This window comes from Oncorhynchus mykiss, chromosome 19 (genome assembly GCF_057628025.1).
Source record: "Oncorhynchus mykiss isolate SJ-2025 chromosome 19, ASM5762802v1, whole genome shotgun sequence".
Taxonomy (NCBI): Eukaryota; Metazoa; Chordata; class Actinopteri; order Salmoniformes; family Salmonidae; genus Oncorhynchus; species Oncorhynchus mykiss.
In genome coordinates, this window is record NC_143040.1 from 63,660,915 (window position 1) to 63,679,614 (window position 18,700).

Genomic DNA, 18,700 nt, shown 5'->3' on the forward strand with positions numbered 1-18,700 from the left:
GTCCATCTATATGTTAGTATGATTATATTGTCACGTGTCAATACTCAAGCCCTAGTTTAGGTTTTCACAGGGCCCAACCAAGGTTGTTGTTTAACCCAGAAATGTTTTAATAGGAGCTGAAAGGATTCAACACGTCAAATAAAAATAGCTGTTGTATTTCTTAGGTCCATAAGGAGACTACACCTGTCCACTGCATGCATGTGTAACCTCTTTTCTCCTCCTCTTGTTCTCCCCTCTCCCAGCAATGGGTCTTTCTCAGGTCTCTATCCAAACACAGTGAGAGCCATGTAAGACATTAGCCAATAGCTTATCCTCCTTCTTCCAGTAACCTAACACAACCCATTAATCCTTCATCTCAACCTCATCTAATCTTTCATCAACCTAGATCCAGGATTATACCAGCCCATGCAAAGCCATCATAAACAATACGCTAATTATCTAATTCTTCACATTGGATAGAACCAAATAACACTGTGTTCCAGTCATGATTCAAGCCTCCATTGTGTTCCCCGCCCAGGGCATGAATCAACAGGGGATAAGCACGTCTGATAATTAGCCTGTGGAAACATATGACCATGACCACTGCGTGCCAAATCTAAACAGGAATGTATAATAGGGCTGATGGTTTTTCTGTTGCCCCAGTCTAATCATACAGTATCCTCTGTTTGCAGTGCTGATGGACATCAACATCTTCAGGCATTCACAATGTATATTCTATGGCTTTTGTCATACATTGTATTTGTTCTTATTGACATGGAAATCCATTTTATTTTCCATTCCTATTGTATCTTTGATAGCTAGCTTTGCACAATTACCTGAACAAACACACAATGCTCATTCCCCTCTGTAAACGAATCAACTACACAGTTGAGATGTACTGTAGAACTAACTCCTAACCACCGTTGGTGACAGGACTTAATAACTAGTTAGTTAGTACTCAGTCTTAACACTCTTGTAGTGATATCAGTAGCACCTACCGTCATAGAGATGATAGGTTTAGTCATGGTTAGTTACAGTTGGAACAGAGGAGCATTGTATTAGTGTTTCCTGAACACCTGGCCTGTTCACCCATCAAGTGACTTCTTCACAACTGGTCACTGAGAGATACAGTTAAGCATATTCCACCGCTCACAGGTGTCAACACTCCACAAGTGTCACAACAGTGTGAGACTGTCACAACACGCGCTGACATCACGTATCAGATGTGGAAGCCTCCCTGGTCTCCGTGACTAATGGGGAATACTATTATACTACGGATACAGGTAACTGCCAAAATAAGTGAAACACCAACATAGTGTATTTTAATAGGGCGAACAGCTTCAATGTGCCTTGTTATACAAGTGTCTAGAACTCTTTTGGAGGGATGCGACACCAAGATGTATTGTGTGCTTTGTTGATGGTGGTGGAAAACGCTGTCTCAGGCGCCAGTCCAGAATCTTCCATAAGTGTCAAATCTGGTGACTGAGACACACACACACACACACACACACACACACACACACACTTTAAACCCCTAGGCTCCTTTAAGACCCCTCTTTCAAAGTCACTGAGATCTCTTCTTCTAGCCATGGTAGCCAAAATAATGGGCAACTGGGCATTTTTATACATCACCCTAAGCATGATGGGATGTTCATTGCTTAATTAACTCAGGAACCACACGTCTGTTGAAGCACCTGCTTGCAATAGGTCGTTATCAATAAAACGTCACCATTTTGCATGGAATAATAAAAAAAAATATCTGACTAGGCTCTTTAAAAAAGGTGATGAAAATAAAACCAAATATTTATAGATTAAACTCCTATGAAAATGGCACGTTGTTATCAATGATTTTAGCGGAGCTAGGGATCTCCTCGCCCCCCAGCAGCCAAATTGAATGCTCTGCATCGTATTGTGACATTTTATTGATAACAACCTATGTACTTTGTATCCCTCATTTACTCAAGTGTTTCCTTTATTTTGGCAGTTACCTGTGTATGAATATGTATGATTCAGAGACAATGTTCAGTCATTTTTGTACACTGGTATTATTGTGTTTATAGGAAATGGCCCTGAAAATGTCAACTTCTGGCTTGGTGGTAATGGCGATAAATGGTTTGTTGCCAGATACACACACGATCACCAGAATCACCCAAATTAATCAAACAAATAATTTCCTAAAATCATTGTTTTGTTCGTTATAAAATAGTTTAAAATCCTAGTGAGCAATAGGAAATGAAGACATTTTTTGCCAAGGGTGTTATCTTGTTAAATGTATTGAATCTTGAAATCAGATTGTGTGTCTATTTTAGGATAAAATCAGATTTTGTGTCCGCTGTGGTTTGACAACAGCTATAGCACTTTGAACACAACTAACTTCCTTAAAGGCATGACATCCATCAGAGTTGCTCGTCTCATCTTCAGTAGTCATTCTTTAGTAAGCCCTTGTTACAGTAGCTCTTAATCCCTCCAACGTTGGCCAACACCCCTCAGAGTCTCTATCTCACCATCAATCCCGGTTACACCAGGAGCACTTTGAGGGGGTGACATGTCAATTATCCAGCACTCAGCCCCACGAGCTGCCACCACCACACACTCCACTGTCTCTCCCTGTCATCTTTCTGTCGCTCTATTATCTGCCCAGGCTGGCCCTCCTCCCACGAGGTTAGCTTATTGTCAGCTATTGGATTAGCACCAGAACACCCAAGGATCCCTCTACAGCAGCCCAAAGCCTTGGCCCATAGACGCCCTTACAGACCCTTACAGACCTGGAGGGCCACCCGTAAATAGGGGCCAAGTCCTGCCTGCCGGGTTATTGAATTAGAGGTCTCAGCAGAGCGCTGCAGGAGGGTAGGGAAAGGCTGCAGACGGTTTAAGTAAGCCCAGGAACATACTGATTCAGGGTGGGTGGGTGGTAGGGCTGACCCCAATTTGTCGACTGGTCAATTGTTTGGTCGATAGACTGTTGGTCGACTAATTCAAAGTTTTTTCTTTATTTTACCATTTTCTACATTGTCAATTAATAGTGAAGACATCAAAACTATGAAGTAACACATATGGAAAAGTGTTAAACAAATCAAAATATATTTTATATTTGAGATTCTTCAAATAGCCACCCTTTGCCTTGATGACCGCTTTGCACATTCTTGGAATTCTCTCAACCAGCTTCATGAGGTAGTCACCTGGAATTAATTTCAATTAACAGGTGTGCAACCTTAAAATTGTATTTTTGGAATGTCTTTCCTTAATGCGTTTGAGCTAATCAGTTGTGTTGTGACAAGGTAAGGGTGGCATACAGATCATAGTCCTATTTGGTAAAAGACCAAGTCCATATTATGACAAGAGCAGCTCAAATAGGCAAAGAGAAATGACGGTCCATCAATACTTTAAGACATGAAGGTCAGTCAATCCAGAAAATGTAAAGAACTTTGAAAGTTTATTCAGGTACAGTCGCAAAAAGCAGCAAGCGCTAAGATGAAACTGGCTCTCATGAGGACCATCACAGGAATGGAAGACGCAGAGTTACCTCTGCTGCAGAGGATGAGTTCATTAGTTACCAGCCTCAAATTGCAGCCCAAATAAATGCTTTACAGAGTTCAAGTAACAGACACATCTCAACATCAGCTGTTCAGAGGAGACTGTGTGAATCAGGCCTTCATGGATGAATTTCTGCAAAGAAACCACTACTAAAGGACACCAATAAGAAGAAGAGTCTTGCTTGGGCCAAGAAACACAAGCAATGGACATTAGACTGGTGGAAATTTGTCAGTGATTTATTTAGAATTCAAGGCACACTTATCCAGCATGGCTATCAGAGCATTCTGCAGTGATACGCCATCCCATCTGGTTTGGGCTTATTGGGGCTATCATTGGTTTTTCAACAGGATAATGACCCAACACACCTCCAGGCTGTGTAAGGGTTATTTTACCAAGAAAGGAGAGTGATGGAGTGCTGCATCAGATGACCTGGCCTCCACAATCCTCCGACCTCAACCAAATTGAGGTGGTTTGGGATGGGCCGGACCGCGGAGTGAAGGAAAAACAGCCAACAGGTGCTTAGCATATGTGGGAACTCCTTCTAGACTTTTGGAAAAGCATTCCTGGTGAAGCTGGTTGAGAGAATGGCAAGTGTGCAAAGCTGTCAAGACAAAGAGTGCCTATTTGAAGAATCTCAAATATAAAACATTTTGATTTAACACCTGTTTGGTTACTTTTTGATCCCAATTGTGTTTATTCATAGTTTTGATGTCTTCACTATTACTCCACAATGTAGACAATAGTACAAAAAAATTAGAAAACCCTTGAATGAGTAGGTGTCTCCAAACTTTTGACTGGTACTATGTATAAAACAAATATATCATTTTTTTGGGCACACGAGACACCTGTCTTATTCGCGCCCATCTCTGTGAACTAATCCGTTGTGGAGGCCGAGACTAATCCGTTGTGGAGGCCGAGGCTAATCCGTTGTGGAGGCCGAGGCTAATCCGTTGTGGAGGCCGAGGCTAATCCGTTGTGGAGGCCGAGGCTAATCCGTTGTGGAGGCCGAGGCTAATCCGTTGTGGAGGCCGAGGCTAATCCGTTGTGGAGGCCGAGACTAATCCGTTGTGGAGGCCGAGGCTAATCCGTTGTGGAGGCCGAGGCTAATCCGTTGTGGAGGCCGAGACTAATCCGTTGTGGAGACCCGAGACTAATCCGTTGTGGAGGCCGACACTTATCCGTTTTGTGGAGGCCGAGACTAATCCGTTGTGGAGGCCCGAGACTAATCCGTTGTGGAGGCCCGAGACTAATCCGTTGTGGAGGCCCGAGACTAATCCGTTGTGGAGGCCAGGACTAATCCGTTGTGGAGGCCAGGACTAATCCGTTGTGGAGGCCAGGACTAATCCGTTGTGGAGGCCGACACTAATCCGTTGTGGAGGCCGACACTAATCCGTTGTGGAGGCCGACACTAATCCGTTGTGGAGGCCGACACTAATCCGTTGTGGAGGCCACGGGAGTGGCACAGTCAAAGAAGCGGAGTGTGGCTGAGATGTACAATTTTCATCTCTCCAGAAAGCGCGCGCTCACGCAAATTTGTGCACATAAATTTTTTCATAACTTTATTGTGTGAATAGTTAGTGTCTATCAATTCTCCATTACGTATATCACCAGTAGTACATTTACCATTAATTCCTATAATTTCTGTTCTACAATGTTTGTTTATTTATGGTTATTTCTGTTAAGGCATTCAATTCATTATTATTCCAGTCTTTTACTGTTCTCACTGTTGATGTGGACACATTGTTTGTAGAGTGCACAACCTATGCTACACTTTTGAGAAACATTTTGGTTTATTTAATTCCACTTACATATTTTGTCAATTTAGTCACTGTCTTTTGTTTTGAGCACTCCTGTCAATTTTGAGTAAGGACACGCACCTGACTACGCATAGAATTAGGCCTACAGGGTACCTGGCCCGCTTGCAAATGTAGGCATATAAATCTTTCCAGCTCTCTGATCCAGTGGAAATGTCATAACATAGGCCTACCTAATTACTTTTTATCCCTTGCGCAAATAGCCTACAGCTGTCTTTGTCCCGAGCTCACTGGCCCAGAATATTTTATAATGTTGCAAGTTTGCTAGCTCTGGCTTCTGGAGGGAGCCAAGTTAATGGATACAATGTTTCAAGTTTGTTGCAATGTAGCCAATGTGATTTATAGAATATTTATTTTTATCAGGATATTTTTTCCCTGCAGGCTACAATGTTTTTATTTGTTGACTTTATAGGCTATTTTTACGTAGTTGGAAATGACAATATAAGTTACTTTTTAGGTTTGTATAATTTTCATTTAGATTTTGATAGAATTTTGATAAACCACATGACAATGATTTTGAGATACGAAGACGTTATTATAAATTAAACTGTTCCACAAAAATGTGGATATGAAAACCCTAACTGGCATGCGGATCGGTAGAAATGGGAAGATAAATTGGAATTCCACATGAAAGGTTGCCGATTCCTCGTGTAGCGTATTACCAGCAACTTCAGGAGAGAAACAGTAGAACCTGCGAAAGCCAGTAGGAGCGGGAGGATGGTCAGGTTATCTTGATTTCTGGCTCCTTCTTGAGTTATTTGTCTTATTTCGTCAAACAATGAGCTCAGTGCATTTATAGTTGATTTTAGTAAAACACATATGGAAAGATACACATTTTAACATTTTGACCAGACTTTCTCTTTTTTTTAGTAGGGTACAGCCCTAGTGGGTGGGGACTAGGGAGTAGGTTATAGGGTGAAATGGACATATACATGCAGTCCGGCTACCCTCAGACAGATTTGCCCCTTTTTTCCCCAACTTAGCACTTGATAACTTCTCTGATTGTTACCAGTAGTTTAGTGTCTGAACATGACCACAGCACTATGGTGCGCCAATCCGAGCTGGGATTCCCAGACGTCCCACTCCTTGGACCTGTCAGATGTTCAATTACAATTAAATTGACTTCCTCTCTTCTCTCCCTTGCTTGCCGAGACTGCAGGGGTTCACAGGTGCAGGCACTCAAAGCCGGTGGCGTGAAGAAGTACGACCTGAGCAAGTGGAAATACGCCGAGCTGCGGGACGTCATAAACACCTCGTGCGGTAAGACTTTCCCCCCAACCCCTCTCACCACTACCAGCCCTGAAGGGCTACTAACAGCATGGGGCCCCATCCATTCACTATGCTACTCTGAAAAAGCCCTGGGAGAAACAGGCAAGGTGTTGAGCTCTCGGGGAGATTCTTGATCCTGCTCTGTGCACCTCCATCAATCACGCCATCATTAATTCAGCCCCGTTGTTAATAATTGAACATCTGGCCGTGTTTTCAGTAATGTAACCTCTCCAAAAGTGTGGTATGTTTCTTTCTTTTCGCCCCGCTCTTGAGTTTCCTGACTTGGTGTGATTTCTCCTATAGTTTTCAGGGACAGCCAAAGGGTAATTTCGAGAAGATTGCAGCCGGGCAAAACTGTCGACCAGGGCCGACGGGAGAGTGTACGCACAGCTGCTACGTTAATAAGGATGCAGTCCGGTGGCAGATGATTACCATTATGGTGGATTACAGTGTTTTGCTCTCTGTAGCAGCTTCAGTAGTAAAACATGGAGGAGAGTCCTACCGTCTGTCTGAATCCACATGTAAACAGATGAATAGGCCAGCTGGCAGTTAGGGAGCGCTCCGGACCAACAGTTCTGCTAATAGCCCGATTAATTTAGTTCACAGCCCTGAAGTTCCCTATATGAGTGGATGGGAAACTGGCTAATTGTCTAATGCATTAATTGTGATGGAAATTAAATCTGGAGGGTTGTAACGATTTTGTTACGTTCTCCACGGCCCTTTTGAATTATTTACACCCATCCTGTTGCAGCTTTCTCTCACCAATTTGAACGTTTGTCGTTTCCTGACCGGTGCAGATTAAAACTTGAGTATTACCTTGAATATTATTTACATGTGTACCTAGTGATGGGCACCGATATGGAAAATCTGTGTCGATATCATTTGCATTTTCCCATATCGATATATCTGTTTTATAAAAAACATTGCAACGACTGTATGTGAGTGTAGACTTACCTGTTCACTGTCCATTGGGCCAGTTGTGAATGTTCAAACTATATCGATATAACCAACATTTTATTGGTAAAGGAGGTATAGAAAATACTCCACATTTGATTCAAAGAAATTATACTGAACAAAAATATAATCGCTTCATGCAACAATTTCAAAGACTTATAGTTCATATAAGGAAATCAGTCAATTGAAATAAATAAATTAGGCCCAATCTATTCATTTCACATGACTGGGAATGCAGATATGCTAATGTTGGTCACAGATACCGTAAAAAAAAAAAATAGTGCCGTGGATCAGAAAACCAGTCAGTATCTGGTGTGACCACCATTTGCCTCATGTGGAGACACATCTCCTTCACATAGCGTTTATCAGGCTGTTGATTGTGTCCTGTGGAATGTTGTCCCACTCCCCTTCAATGTATATGTGAAGTTCCTGGATAATGGCAGGAACTGGAACACGCTGTCATATGGGTCGATCCAGAGCATCCCAAACAGGCTTAATGCGGGACATGTCTGTTGAGTATGCAGGCCAACTGGGACCTTGCGACATGGGGCTGTGTATTATCATGCTGAAACATGAGGTGATGGCGGCAGATGAAGAGCATCACAATGGGCATCAGGATCTTGTTACGGTATCTCTGTGCATTCAAATTGCCATCGATAAAATGCAACACCGTACACACTGTCGACACCGTACACACTGTCTGCCATCTGCCCGGTACAGTTGAAACCGAGATTAATCTGTGAAGAGCATACTTCTCCAGCATGCCAGTGAAGGTGAGCATTTGCCCACTGACGCCAAACTACAGTCAGGTCAAGACCCTGGTGAGGTGACGAGCATGCAGATGAGCTTCCGTGAGACAGTTTCTGACAGTTTTGTGCATAAATTCTTCGGTTGTGCCAACCAACAGTTTCATCAGCTGTCCGGGTAGCTGGTCTCAGACGATCCCACAGGTAAAGAAGCCGGATGTGGCTGTCCTGGGCTGGCATGGTTATACATGGTCTGAGGTTGAGGCCTGTTGGAGGTATTGCCAAATTCTCTAAAATGACGTTCGAGGTGGCTTATGGTAGAGAAATTAACATTTGATTCTTGGGAAACAGCTCTGGTGGATATTCCTGCGGTCAGCATGCCAATTATACATTCTCCAACTTGAGACCTCTGTGGCATTGTATAGACACAGGTGCACCTGTGTAATAATGATCATGTTGTTTAATCAGCTTCTTGATATGCCAAACCTGTCAGGTGGATGGATTAGCTTGGTAAAGGAGAAATGCTCACTAACAGGGATGTAAACAAATTTGTGCACAACATTTTGGAGAAATAATCTTTTGGGCATATGGAAAATGTATGGGATCTTTTATTTCTGCTCATGAAACATGGGACCAACACTTTACATGTTGCGTCTATATTTTTTTTCAGTATATATTTTATTGGTAAAAGTGGTATAGAAAATAGTCCATATTTGTTTTACGGAAATTACATTAATGGAGGCATAAAAGAGAAGGGCCTACTCCTATAACCTTAAGCATGTTTAATTTACTGTTGTCATCCCTGTGTAGATATTGAGCTGCTGGCGGCATGCAGGGAGGAGTTCCATCGCCGTCTCAAGGTCTACCACGCCTGGAAATCCAAGAACAAGAAACGTGACACAGCTGCTGAGCAGAGGGCCCCCAAATCTATCACTGACTACGGTGAGTGAGATTCCCTGTCCTGGGATGCTACTACTGTAGACTGTGCTCCTCAACCCAGGATTGTGTTCAGACATTAACACGTTCTGGCTTAACCCCGCTATCACAATTTGTGTCCATTAAGGACTCCAGTTTTCTACAGTAGCATCCTTTTTGATCAGTTTCTTTCATCAGTTTTTTATTTCTTTCTGCACGATATTCCCAAAACTTCGCTACTTTTTCAATACTAGAACATATGTAAAACAATACTTTTGTTAAATGTGTTTCACAGATCAAGTCTGTCTATCAGAGCAGCCAATGTCCCCCTTATAGGTCAAAAGCACCGTGCCTGCTCCACTTAGCCTGCGCTGGGAGTCTAGGCCGCATCATGTTAGCTCCTCACTCATGCTCCACTTAGCCTGCGCTGGGAGTCTGCATCATGTTAGCTCTTCCATAATGCTCCACTTAGCCTGCGCTGGGAGTCTGCATCATGTTAGCTCCTCACTCATGCTCCACTTAGCCTGTGCTGGGTGTCTGCATCATGTTAGCTCCTCACTCATGCTTCACGTAGCCTGCGCTAGGAGTCTGCGTCATGTTAGCTCCTCCCTCATGCTCCACTTAGCCTGCGCTGGGTGTCTGCATCATGTTAGCTCCTCACTCATGCTCCACTTAGCCTGCGCTAGGAGTCTGCATCATGTTAGCTCCTCCCTCATGCTCCACTTAGCCTGCGCTAGGAGTCTGCATCATGTTAGCTCCTCCCTCATGCTCCACTTAGCCTGCGCTAGGAGTCTGCATCATGTTAGCTCCTCCCTCATGCTGCACAGAAGTGAACACACTTGAATAATGCAACACGGCATGTAGAACTGTTGAAACTATTGGCAAAACAATGTCCTTACCAGCTAGAACACGTTACAATGCAAGAAGATACCGTTAGCTTCCGGCTTTGTAGGATAACTTCCCTTACTAGAACATCAGTACTTTGTTTGTGATGATATGCAAACCATAACGCAAAATATGCTGATTTCAAAGCTGATTGCCACCAAAACTTTATTTATTCACTTCATCAGTCTCTTTCTTCCAAAGATTATCTATTGAACCAACTGTGTGTGTGAATAGGGCTCTGACGGGCCGGCCCTCTCAATGACGTTCTTACTGGTTAAAGAGACACTTTTCTAAAAGAAGATATTTCTATGCAAATGTTGATCAGTACAACACAAGTCCCAAATGGAAGGGAAACAGATTGTCATCTGAAGCCCCATGAAATCAGCCAAAACAAGCTCAGTAACTCAATGCATGCACAGGCTACTATTGAATATGCATTCACCTGTATTGTGAATAGGCCTTGATTTACCCAATTTATCAATAGAGATCTACCATTCAAATAAATGATTACTGTTATGTAGTTAGATTGGTAAAAAACTAAGTAAAATTGAGTGTATGATTTACATAGCCATGTATGCATTAATTAATCAACAGTCTCTAAAACATTTTGATATAACCTTTTTCAAATGAAATGATATTGAATCGAAAAGATGCCCAGCAATTGTAGGGGGAGAAGAGTTATCTGTCTGGATCAAGTGTCATTCTGTCACTTTGGTTAATATGCCTTCTTTTTTTTTGCTGTGGTATCAGTATGGTATCGAGTATTGTGATATTTAAACTTAATCATATCAAAGTCAAAATTCTGGTATCATGACAACACTACTTGACTTTTAAAATGGGAAATAGTCATTTGCGTTCCTGTCGTATTAACATGGAATAGAAGCAAGAAAAAGCACATTTTATAAATAGCCCACATGTTCTTTTCAGACATTCACTTAGTATTCTAAAAAGCCCGGCTCCAAAACCTACTGTAGCTCCCGTCCAATAAGACTCAGCTGCCACAACGCCTCATCGGGTTTAGTGGTGCACTACCATGACCACTCGCGCCAACCAGCCAAGCATGATGTATTCACCTCAGACCCGGAAACCAGCCAGGCATGATGCGTTCACCTCGGACCCGGAAACCAGCCAGGCATGATGCGTTCACCTCGGACCCGGAAACCAGCCAGGCATGATGGGTTCACCTCGGACCCGGAAACCAGCCAGGCTTGAAGGGTTCACCTCGGACCGGAAACCAGCCAGGCATGAAGTATTCACCTCGAACCCGGAAACCAGCCAGGCATGAAGTATTCACCTCGAACCCGGAAACCAGCCAGGCATGATGTGTTCACCTCGGACCCGGAAACCAGCCAGGCATGTTGTGTTCACCTCGGACCCGGAAACCAGCCAGGCATGTTGTGTTCACCTCGGACCCGGAAAACAGCCAGGCATGATGCATTCAACACCCTCCAAACTCATCATTAAGCTTGAGACCCTGGGTATCGACCCCAGGTCTCGACCCCGCCCTGTGCAACTGGGTTCTGGACTTCCTGATTGGCCGCCCCCAGGTGCTGAAGGTAGGAAACAACATCTCCACTCCGCTAATACTCAACACTGGGGCCCCACAAGGGTGCATTCTCAGCCCCCTCCTGTACTCCCTGTTCACCCACGACTGCATGGCCATGCACGCCTCCAACTGAATCATCAAGTTTGCATACGACACTACAGTGGTAGGTTTGATTACCAACAACGACGAGACGGCCTACACTAACTTTTACAGGTACACAATTGAGAGCATCCTGTCGGGCTGTATCACCGCCTGGTACGGCAACTGCACCGCCCACAACCGCAGGGCTTTCCAGAGGGTGGTGCGGTCTGCACAACGCATCACCGGGGCAAACTACATGCCCTCCAAGACACCGACAGCACCCAATGTCACAGGAAGGCAAAAAAGATCATCAACGACAATAACCACCCGAGCCACTGCTTGTTCACCCCGCTTCCATCCAGATGGCGAGGTCAGTATAGGTGCATCAGAGCTGGGACAGAGAGAGAGAAGATGTTCAGATTGCCATCAGATTGTTAAACAGCCACCACTAGCATAGAGAGGCGGCTGCCTACCTACAGACTTGATATCATTGGCCACTTTAATAAATGTAACACTAGTCACTTTAATAATGTCACTTTAAGAATGTTTACATATCTTGCATTACTCATCTCATATGTATATACTGTATCCTTCACTATCTGTTCTTTGCTGTCTATTACATCTTAACTGCTCTGTCACTGCTCATCCATATATTTTATACTTATATATTCTCCTCCCATTCCTTTACTAGATTGTGCGCATTAGGTTTTGTTGTGGAATTTGTTCGATATTAGGTTTTGTTGTGGAATTTTTAGACATTACCTGTTAGATACTGCTGCACTGTCAGATCTAGAAGCGTAAGCATTTCGCTGCAATCGCAATAACATCTGCTAACCATGAGTATGTGACCAATAAAATTGTATTTTATTTGAAAACAGCCAAGCATGATGCATTCATCTCGGGCTCTGAAACCAGCTAAGCATGATGCATTCACCTCGTACCCCAAAAAACACTATTAAAGTAAATGTATTCTTTACGCACATGAAAGCTACAGTCTCCTTTGTTTGCCCTTCATTTCTTTTTCATCCCAGGAGCAGACAGATTTAGTTGCTTTCCCTGTATTTGCATATGTCTCTATTGATGTGAAAGCTTTCTCGAAGGTCCCATTTACTTTGCCTTTGGTTTGGTTTCAGGAAGCAAGTTCTTGAAAGTCTGCCTTGTAAAGCAGCTTACCTGGCTTCCCCCCCATGGCATGCGTTTGTGTATTTTATCTCATCTTTGATGTCTCATATTTTCAGTTTCATGTTTTTACTTACTTCCACCACCCAAAGATTCACCCCTTCAAACTCAGTCATGGTCTTAACTTCAGAGAGGAAATTGCTTCAAACATTAATGGACTCTTCTCTGTATAAAATTTTACATTTTAGTCATTCAGCAGACACTCTTATCCAGAGCGACTTACAGTAGTGAGTGCATACATTTTCATACTCTTTTTCCATACTCGTCCCCCGTGGGAGTCAAACCCACAATACTGGCGTTGCAAGTGCCATGCTCTACCAACTGAGTCACACGGGACCAACACAGGATTGCTCCTCTTACGAAACAAAAACACCCCTAATTCCAAATGTAATCACATAATGTCATATCTGGCAGTATAATGACATCAAACCTGCCACATACAGCCCAACAGAATCCGCCCCCGGCCGTGGCCACCCAGCAGCAGGAGATGGCCATGAACCGCCAGCAGCGATACTTCCGCATTCCCTTCATCCGGCCCGCTGACCAGTACAAGGACCCCCAGAACAAGAAGAAGGGCTGGTGGTACGCCCACTTTGACGGGCCCTGGATTGCCAGGCAGTTGGAACTGCACCCAGACAAGCAGCCCATCCTGCTGGTGGCAGGTGGGTCCCTCCAGCTGGATCAGCTTTGATATCTTCTGGATATGTACATTGATGTGTTTGAAACTCTAAGCGCAGTATGTATTAGTGCATGTTTTAGTTATTACATTTAGTTGGTCAGTAATTATGAGTGTGTCAAGTAGATGGTTTTGTGCGTGTGTCCTGAAAATATCCCTATTCAATCATATATATTCTCTGTGTATGCATTCTCCCTACCCTATTAAATCCTGTTTTGACTGTCAGTGTCTCTCTATCTCTCTCCCTCCCTCCATCCTCAGGGAAAGACGACATGGAGATGTGTGAGCTAAGCCTGGAAGAGACCGGGCTGACCCGGAAGAGAGGGGCTGAGATTCTGCCTCGGCAGTTTGAGGAGATCTGGGAACGCTGCGACGGGATCACATACCTGCGAAACGCCATCGAAAGCAAGCAGGCCAGGCCCACGTATGCCACAGCCATGCTACAGAACCTCCTCCAGTGAACCAGAGGGACCACCCATGTCCATAGGCTCAGTAGGAAGGCAATAAATAAAGGGAAAAGAGCAGAAGCACCCTCTATCATAGCAGCCTTTCAGGCTAATGCAGGGTCTCCCAAACAAAGGGGTACATGTTTTGGTTTTTGCCCAAGCACTACACAGCTGATTTGAATAATCAACTGTGTAATGTTAGGGCTAAAACCAAAACGTGCACAGATAGCCCAGGGTTTCCCAAACTTGGTCAACGCTTAGTTATCTCACTGAGGGCATTTCAAAGTTTTACTTAGTTCTTTGTTGTGTTTTTTAAAAGTAGATTTTTGTGGGTTTTGTTTATTTTGCTGTGTGAAAATAAAGACCAATATACATCCCGTCTTCATGCAATGGCTACGTTTAAATGAAATCTTTACTTCGAGGCCTTAAAACTATTTGATATTATTGAGACCCGTCTCAAAGCTGCACTTCCTTGTTTCATTGCTAAATGAAAACGAAGCACTGTTGGAACTGTAATATCTGATTGAATAAATGTTACAAGTATTTGGCTTTATGGGCTCTGGGAATAACTGATTGTGTCGACATGTTATGTTGTATAATTAGGATTTCGGGTTTACCTTTTCAGCATAAAGCAGGTTATAAGTAGTATTATCGTCCAAATAGAACAGATTATTTGTTGCTGCAGTGGTGCTAGGACATGTTACATTTAATTACTACACTTTCTTTGTATTTTTTATACTGTATCTACAATAACATCTTAATTTTAGCTAATACTGAATTATGCATGTCATTGTTAACCCACAACTCTCATAGATTAAGTGGAGCACAAACCTCTTTGGGGTGCTGTGAAAATAAACACTTTCCGAATATCTTCTATTTTATTTATTTTTTTGTCAGTTGGAGAAACAGGAAAAAGTATCTGCACACATCCAGTCAGATGCAAATGTAATTTAATTATAGCTGAGCTTTCCCGGCAGCCAACCTTCATCAGAACATATCTCCACACACAATAGTGGGACAGAGAAGGCCACACAGTGGTAGAGTCTACCTATTATCTATGAATATGTCATGGGGAAAGAAACCTCAAGCACTATATTTGTAGGCCATGGTGACACAATATATTCTCATCTAAGAACTTCTCATTGAGGCCCAGTGTAGTCAAAAACATTTTGACATGTTTTATACATATTTCGAAGATACAATATGAGGTTGGAATAATACTGTGAAAATTCTGATAATGTGTAAGAGATGTTTGAAAATACCACCTGTTTTGATGGGATGTACATGTGGCCTTCAATGGTGAATTAGTTAATAGACCAGTAAGAAAGAGTTCCAAACCTCTGCCAGCAAATTGTCCGTTTTCTCCTACTTAGACCACTCCCAGACAGTCCTAGCTAAATTCTTGCTTAAAAATTGCTCTTTGCTAAGAAGCTATTTTTTTGTTCCTTTTTGACCATTTTAATTGAAAACAATTACAGTAAGGTACTAATTGTTACCCAGAAATGATTTAAATAGTGAGACAAAAACCGCTGCAGTGGACCTTTAAAAGAAGTTTATACATTTTTTCAATAATTGGATTTGTAGACATTTGTAAATGTATTTTCATAGAGGGAACTCCCAAGGGCTTTCTGTTCACCACTAATATAAAATGCAATTGTCAAACTATTTTAATAGATGGGTTGGTTTAGCAACAAAACTGATACATGCACAGCCAATGGGGCGAAACAGACGTTGTTGGCTTAAATTGTTGACAACATGTAAGCTATATTTCATCTCCAATGTTTATTGAAAACATAAATGTGCACAATGACCACTCTCTCAAATACATTGTTAGTTGTTGTTTAGCTAGCTAGCGAATTCTAGCCATGTTATTATTGACTTAAAATCAGTCAAAACACCTCAAAACAAGACATGGTCCCAAGAACGAGATGAAACGAGCCACTTACAATTTCACACATGGCAGTTTGTCATTCTTGCTAGCAATCTGGCCGTCCAGAATCACAATAAAACACTGCTGACGACTGCCCATGGAAACGCACGTACATCTTTTTCGTGATGATGTCAGCTAGCTGCTAATCCATCTATAACCATGTTGAAAGTTTGTAACGTTTGTAAGTGTGATTGTGTTATTTTGTCCTTCAGGTTTGATATCTAGATTATTTGACTCCATTTGCTGGTATTTGACTTATGAGTCCGTCATCTCATTGTGGACCAGCAGTTATCATTTATTAACAATTTAATAATGAGAGTGATATCCTTGTTTATTTTCTGTATAGTGAAATAATGTTGACATTACACGTTCCTCAGTGTAATCTTTGTAGCTATTTTTCCATTTCAGATTTAACTTCTATTGTATGCTGATTGTTGCACTGCAATATAGGAAATAAATGTAGTGTACCTTTTATCATTGTGTATTCTGTAATTAATAGCAAGACTACTTCTATTTGTACTTCCTAAATGGCTGATGACTGTTTGTTTGATCCAAGTGAAGAGCAGTAAAGAGCCAAAGACTTTGAATGGATATTCTAATAATCATCATCATAAAAGAACAATCCTTTGACAATGTTGATGGAAAATTCATTGAAATACATTTTGATTGTGAGCAATTTAATGAAATAACCAATTGACCCCCACAAATTAAGATATTGTAGGAAAATATTTTATTTTTCAATATTAAATGTAAAAGGGTGAGGGGGAAAGCCACCAAGTGTGTTTTTGATCTTGTACTCAAAACACACGTGATTGGTGGAAATGTGTCGTACAGCAGTATACTGTAGTACTGACTTTCTCCACACCGATGTATTGCTACATTTTGCATCTACACAACACTATGCTAAAATAATACACAGGAGTATTGCTTTAAACAACATGAATGAAGTTAAAAGCGTTAACATTTACATTCATTTTATTTTTTGGGACACTGAACAAAGGTTAGAATAACATTAAAGCAATATCTTATCTAAGGTCATAATACCACCATGTGTATCAATTTGTAAATAAATACCTCATTGTGAGGAAAGAAAAACACCCTTTGTCAAGGATATACAGTATCTGAAAAACATTCCTAGCCTTCAATATACACTGAATATACAAAACATTACGAACATCTGCTCTCTCCATGACCTAGACTGACCAGGTGAATCCAGGTGAACACTATGATTCCAAATTGATGGCAATTGTTAAATCCACTTCAATCAGTGTAGATGAAGGGGAGGAGACAGGTTAAAAAGGATTTTCAAGCCTTGAGACGAATTGTGAATGTGTGTGTGCCATTCAGAGGGTGAATGGGCAAGACAAAATATTTAAGTGCCTTTGAACAGGGTATGGTAGTAGGTTTCAGGCGAGCCAGTTTGTGTCAAGAACTTCAACGCTGCTGGGTTTTTCAAGCTCATTAGTTTCCTGTGTGTATCAAGAATGGTCCACAACCTAAAGGACATTCAGTCAACTTGAGACAACTGTGGGAAGCATTGGAGTCAACATGGGCCAGCATCCCTATGGATTGCCTTCGACACCTTGAAGAGTCCATGCCCCGACAAATTGAGGCTGTTCTGATGGCAAAAAGGGGTGGGTGCAACTCAATGTTAGGAAAATACTCTGTGTATAAATAGATGGGTACACCTTAACACAACCTTCTAGTCCAGCATGTAATAGCCACACGCCGTCTGCAATATGCATCCAATCCTAGGTACACTTCTCCATGTATGCAGTAATTCCAGTAACATCCAATTCCATGGAACACTTCTCCATGTATGCAGTAATTCCAGTAACATCCAATCCTAGGTACACTTCTCCATGTAATGTATGCAGTAATTCCAGTAATTGATGAGTCCACTGCCATGACGTGAATTTCCAAGAGACAAGATATATTTTGAGTATACCGCTCAAGTTCAAAGCAACCAAGAATCTTGGTGCCAAGAAATTAGCCATCAAAGAACAGTTACCTCAAAGCATTCGTTTTCTGATGCCCTTGACAGGCAACAGGTTCGGTACTCATTTGGTGGTCGCCACGTCTGAAAAGTGGAAAAAAGGGTATATCAAATGTTATTTTATGTCAGAAATTGCACGTAACATTTGTAATCATATTGACACATGAAATATACCCTAAACAGTAGTAAATTATATAAATATAATGCAATTAAAATAGTTAAACAGTACATACTTACCGGTATGTCATTATTGACACCCACTTTAAAAAAGATTAAAAGTGCTAAATGTTGTGAAATTATCCCTTAATGACTTTCAAGCTGCTGATTATAGCGTCCAGATTAATTACATATTATTTAACTATATTACAAACAATACATGTTATGAATGTTTATAGGTTATCTTGCACACACTCATTTGAATAATTTCATTTTAGCATGCAGTGATATTGCAATTATCATTATTATTCCTATTCATAAGTAATTATGCTCATGTTAGATTGACAATGTCACTGCCAGTGATTTACTTTGACATTTTCTAAATCATTTTCTAAATCATAATCATGCTCAACAGCATTAGAAACTATGGTTTGGGTTAAGTAGTAAATCAGAATCAACCTTTATCAACTGATGTCTTACCTTCTAATGCTTTGAAATGCTTTTCCTAGAAAGTATTTAATACAATATATAAACATATTGGACAACTGAGGTCTACGCAGGGTTGGGTAGTAACTGATTACATGGAATGTGATT

At 41.7% G+C, this 18,700-nt stretch overlaps 2 protein-coding genes across 5 annotated transcripts in view; one reads left to right on the forward strand and one right to left on the reverse strand.

The window, feature by feature from the left end:
* LOC110498124 (unconventional myosin-VI) overlaps nt 1-16,428 on the forward strand; it is a 100,641-nt gene extending 84,213 nt beyond the window's left edge. For 2 of the 4 annotated variants that reach the window (XM_036955105.2, XM_090211499.1), the window contains exons 29-33: nt 243-287; nt 6,487-6,587; nt 9,107-9,238; nt 13,346-13,564; nt 13,840-16,428. In XM_036955105.2, the coding sequence (XP_036811000.2) occupies nt 243-287; nt 6,487-6,587; nt 9,107-9,238; nt 13,346-13,564; nt 13,840-14,039 (697 nt within the window). In that variant the 3' untranslated portion in view covers nt 14,040-16,428. The remainder of the gene's footprint in view (nt 1-242; nt 288-6,486; nt 6,588-9,106; nt 9,239-13,345; nt 13,565-13,839) is intronic. The other 2 variants (XM_036955103.2, XM_036955104.2) reach the window with 1 other exon arrangement.
* A 233-nt stretch (nt 16,429-16,661) lies between these two features.
* Nucleotides 16,662-18,700, reverse strand: part of LOC110498385 (interphotoreceptor matrix proteoglycan 1) — a 34,328-nt gene continuing 32,289 nt past the window's right edge. The window contains exon 18 of the mRNA XM_090211497.1: nt 16,662-18,034. Coding sequence (XP_090067623.1) covers nt 17,951-18,034 — 84 coding nt within the window. The 3' untranslated portion in view covers nt 16,662-17,950. The remainder of the gene's footprint in view (nt 18,035-18,700) is intronic.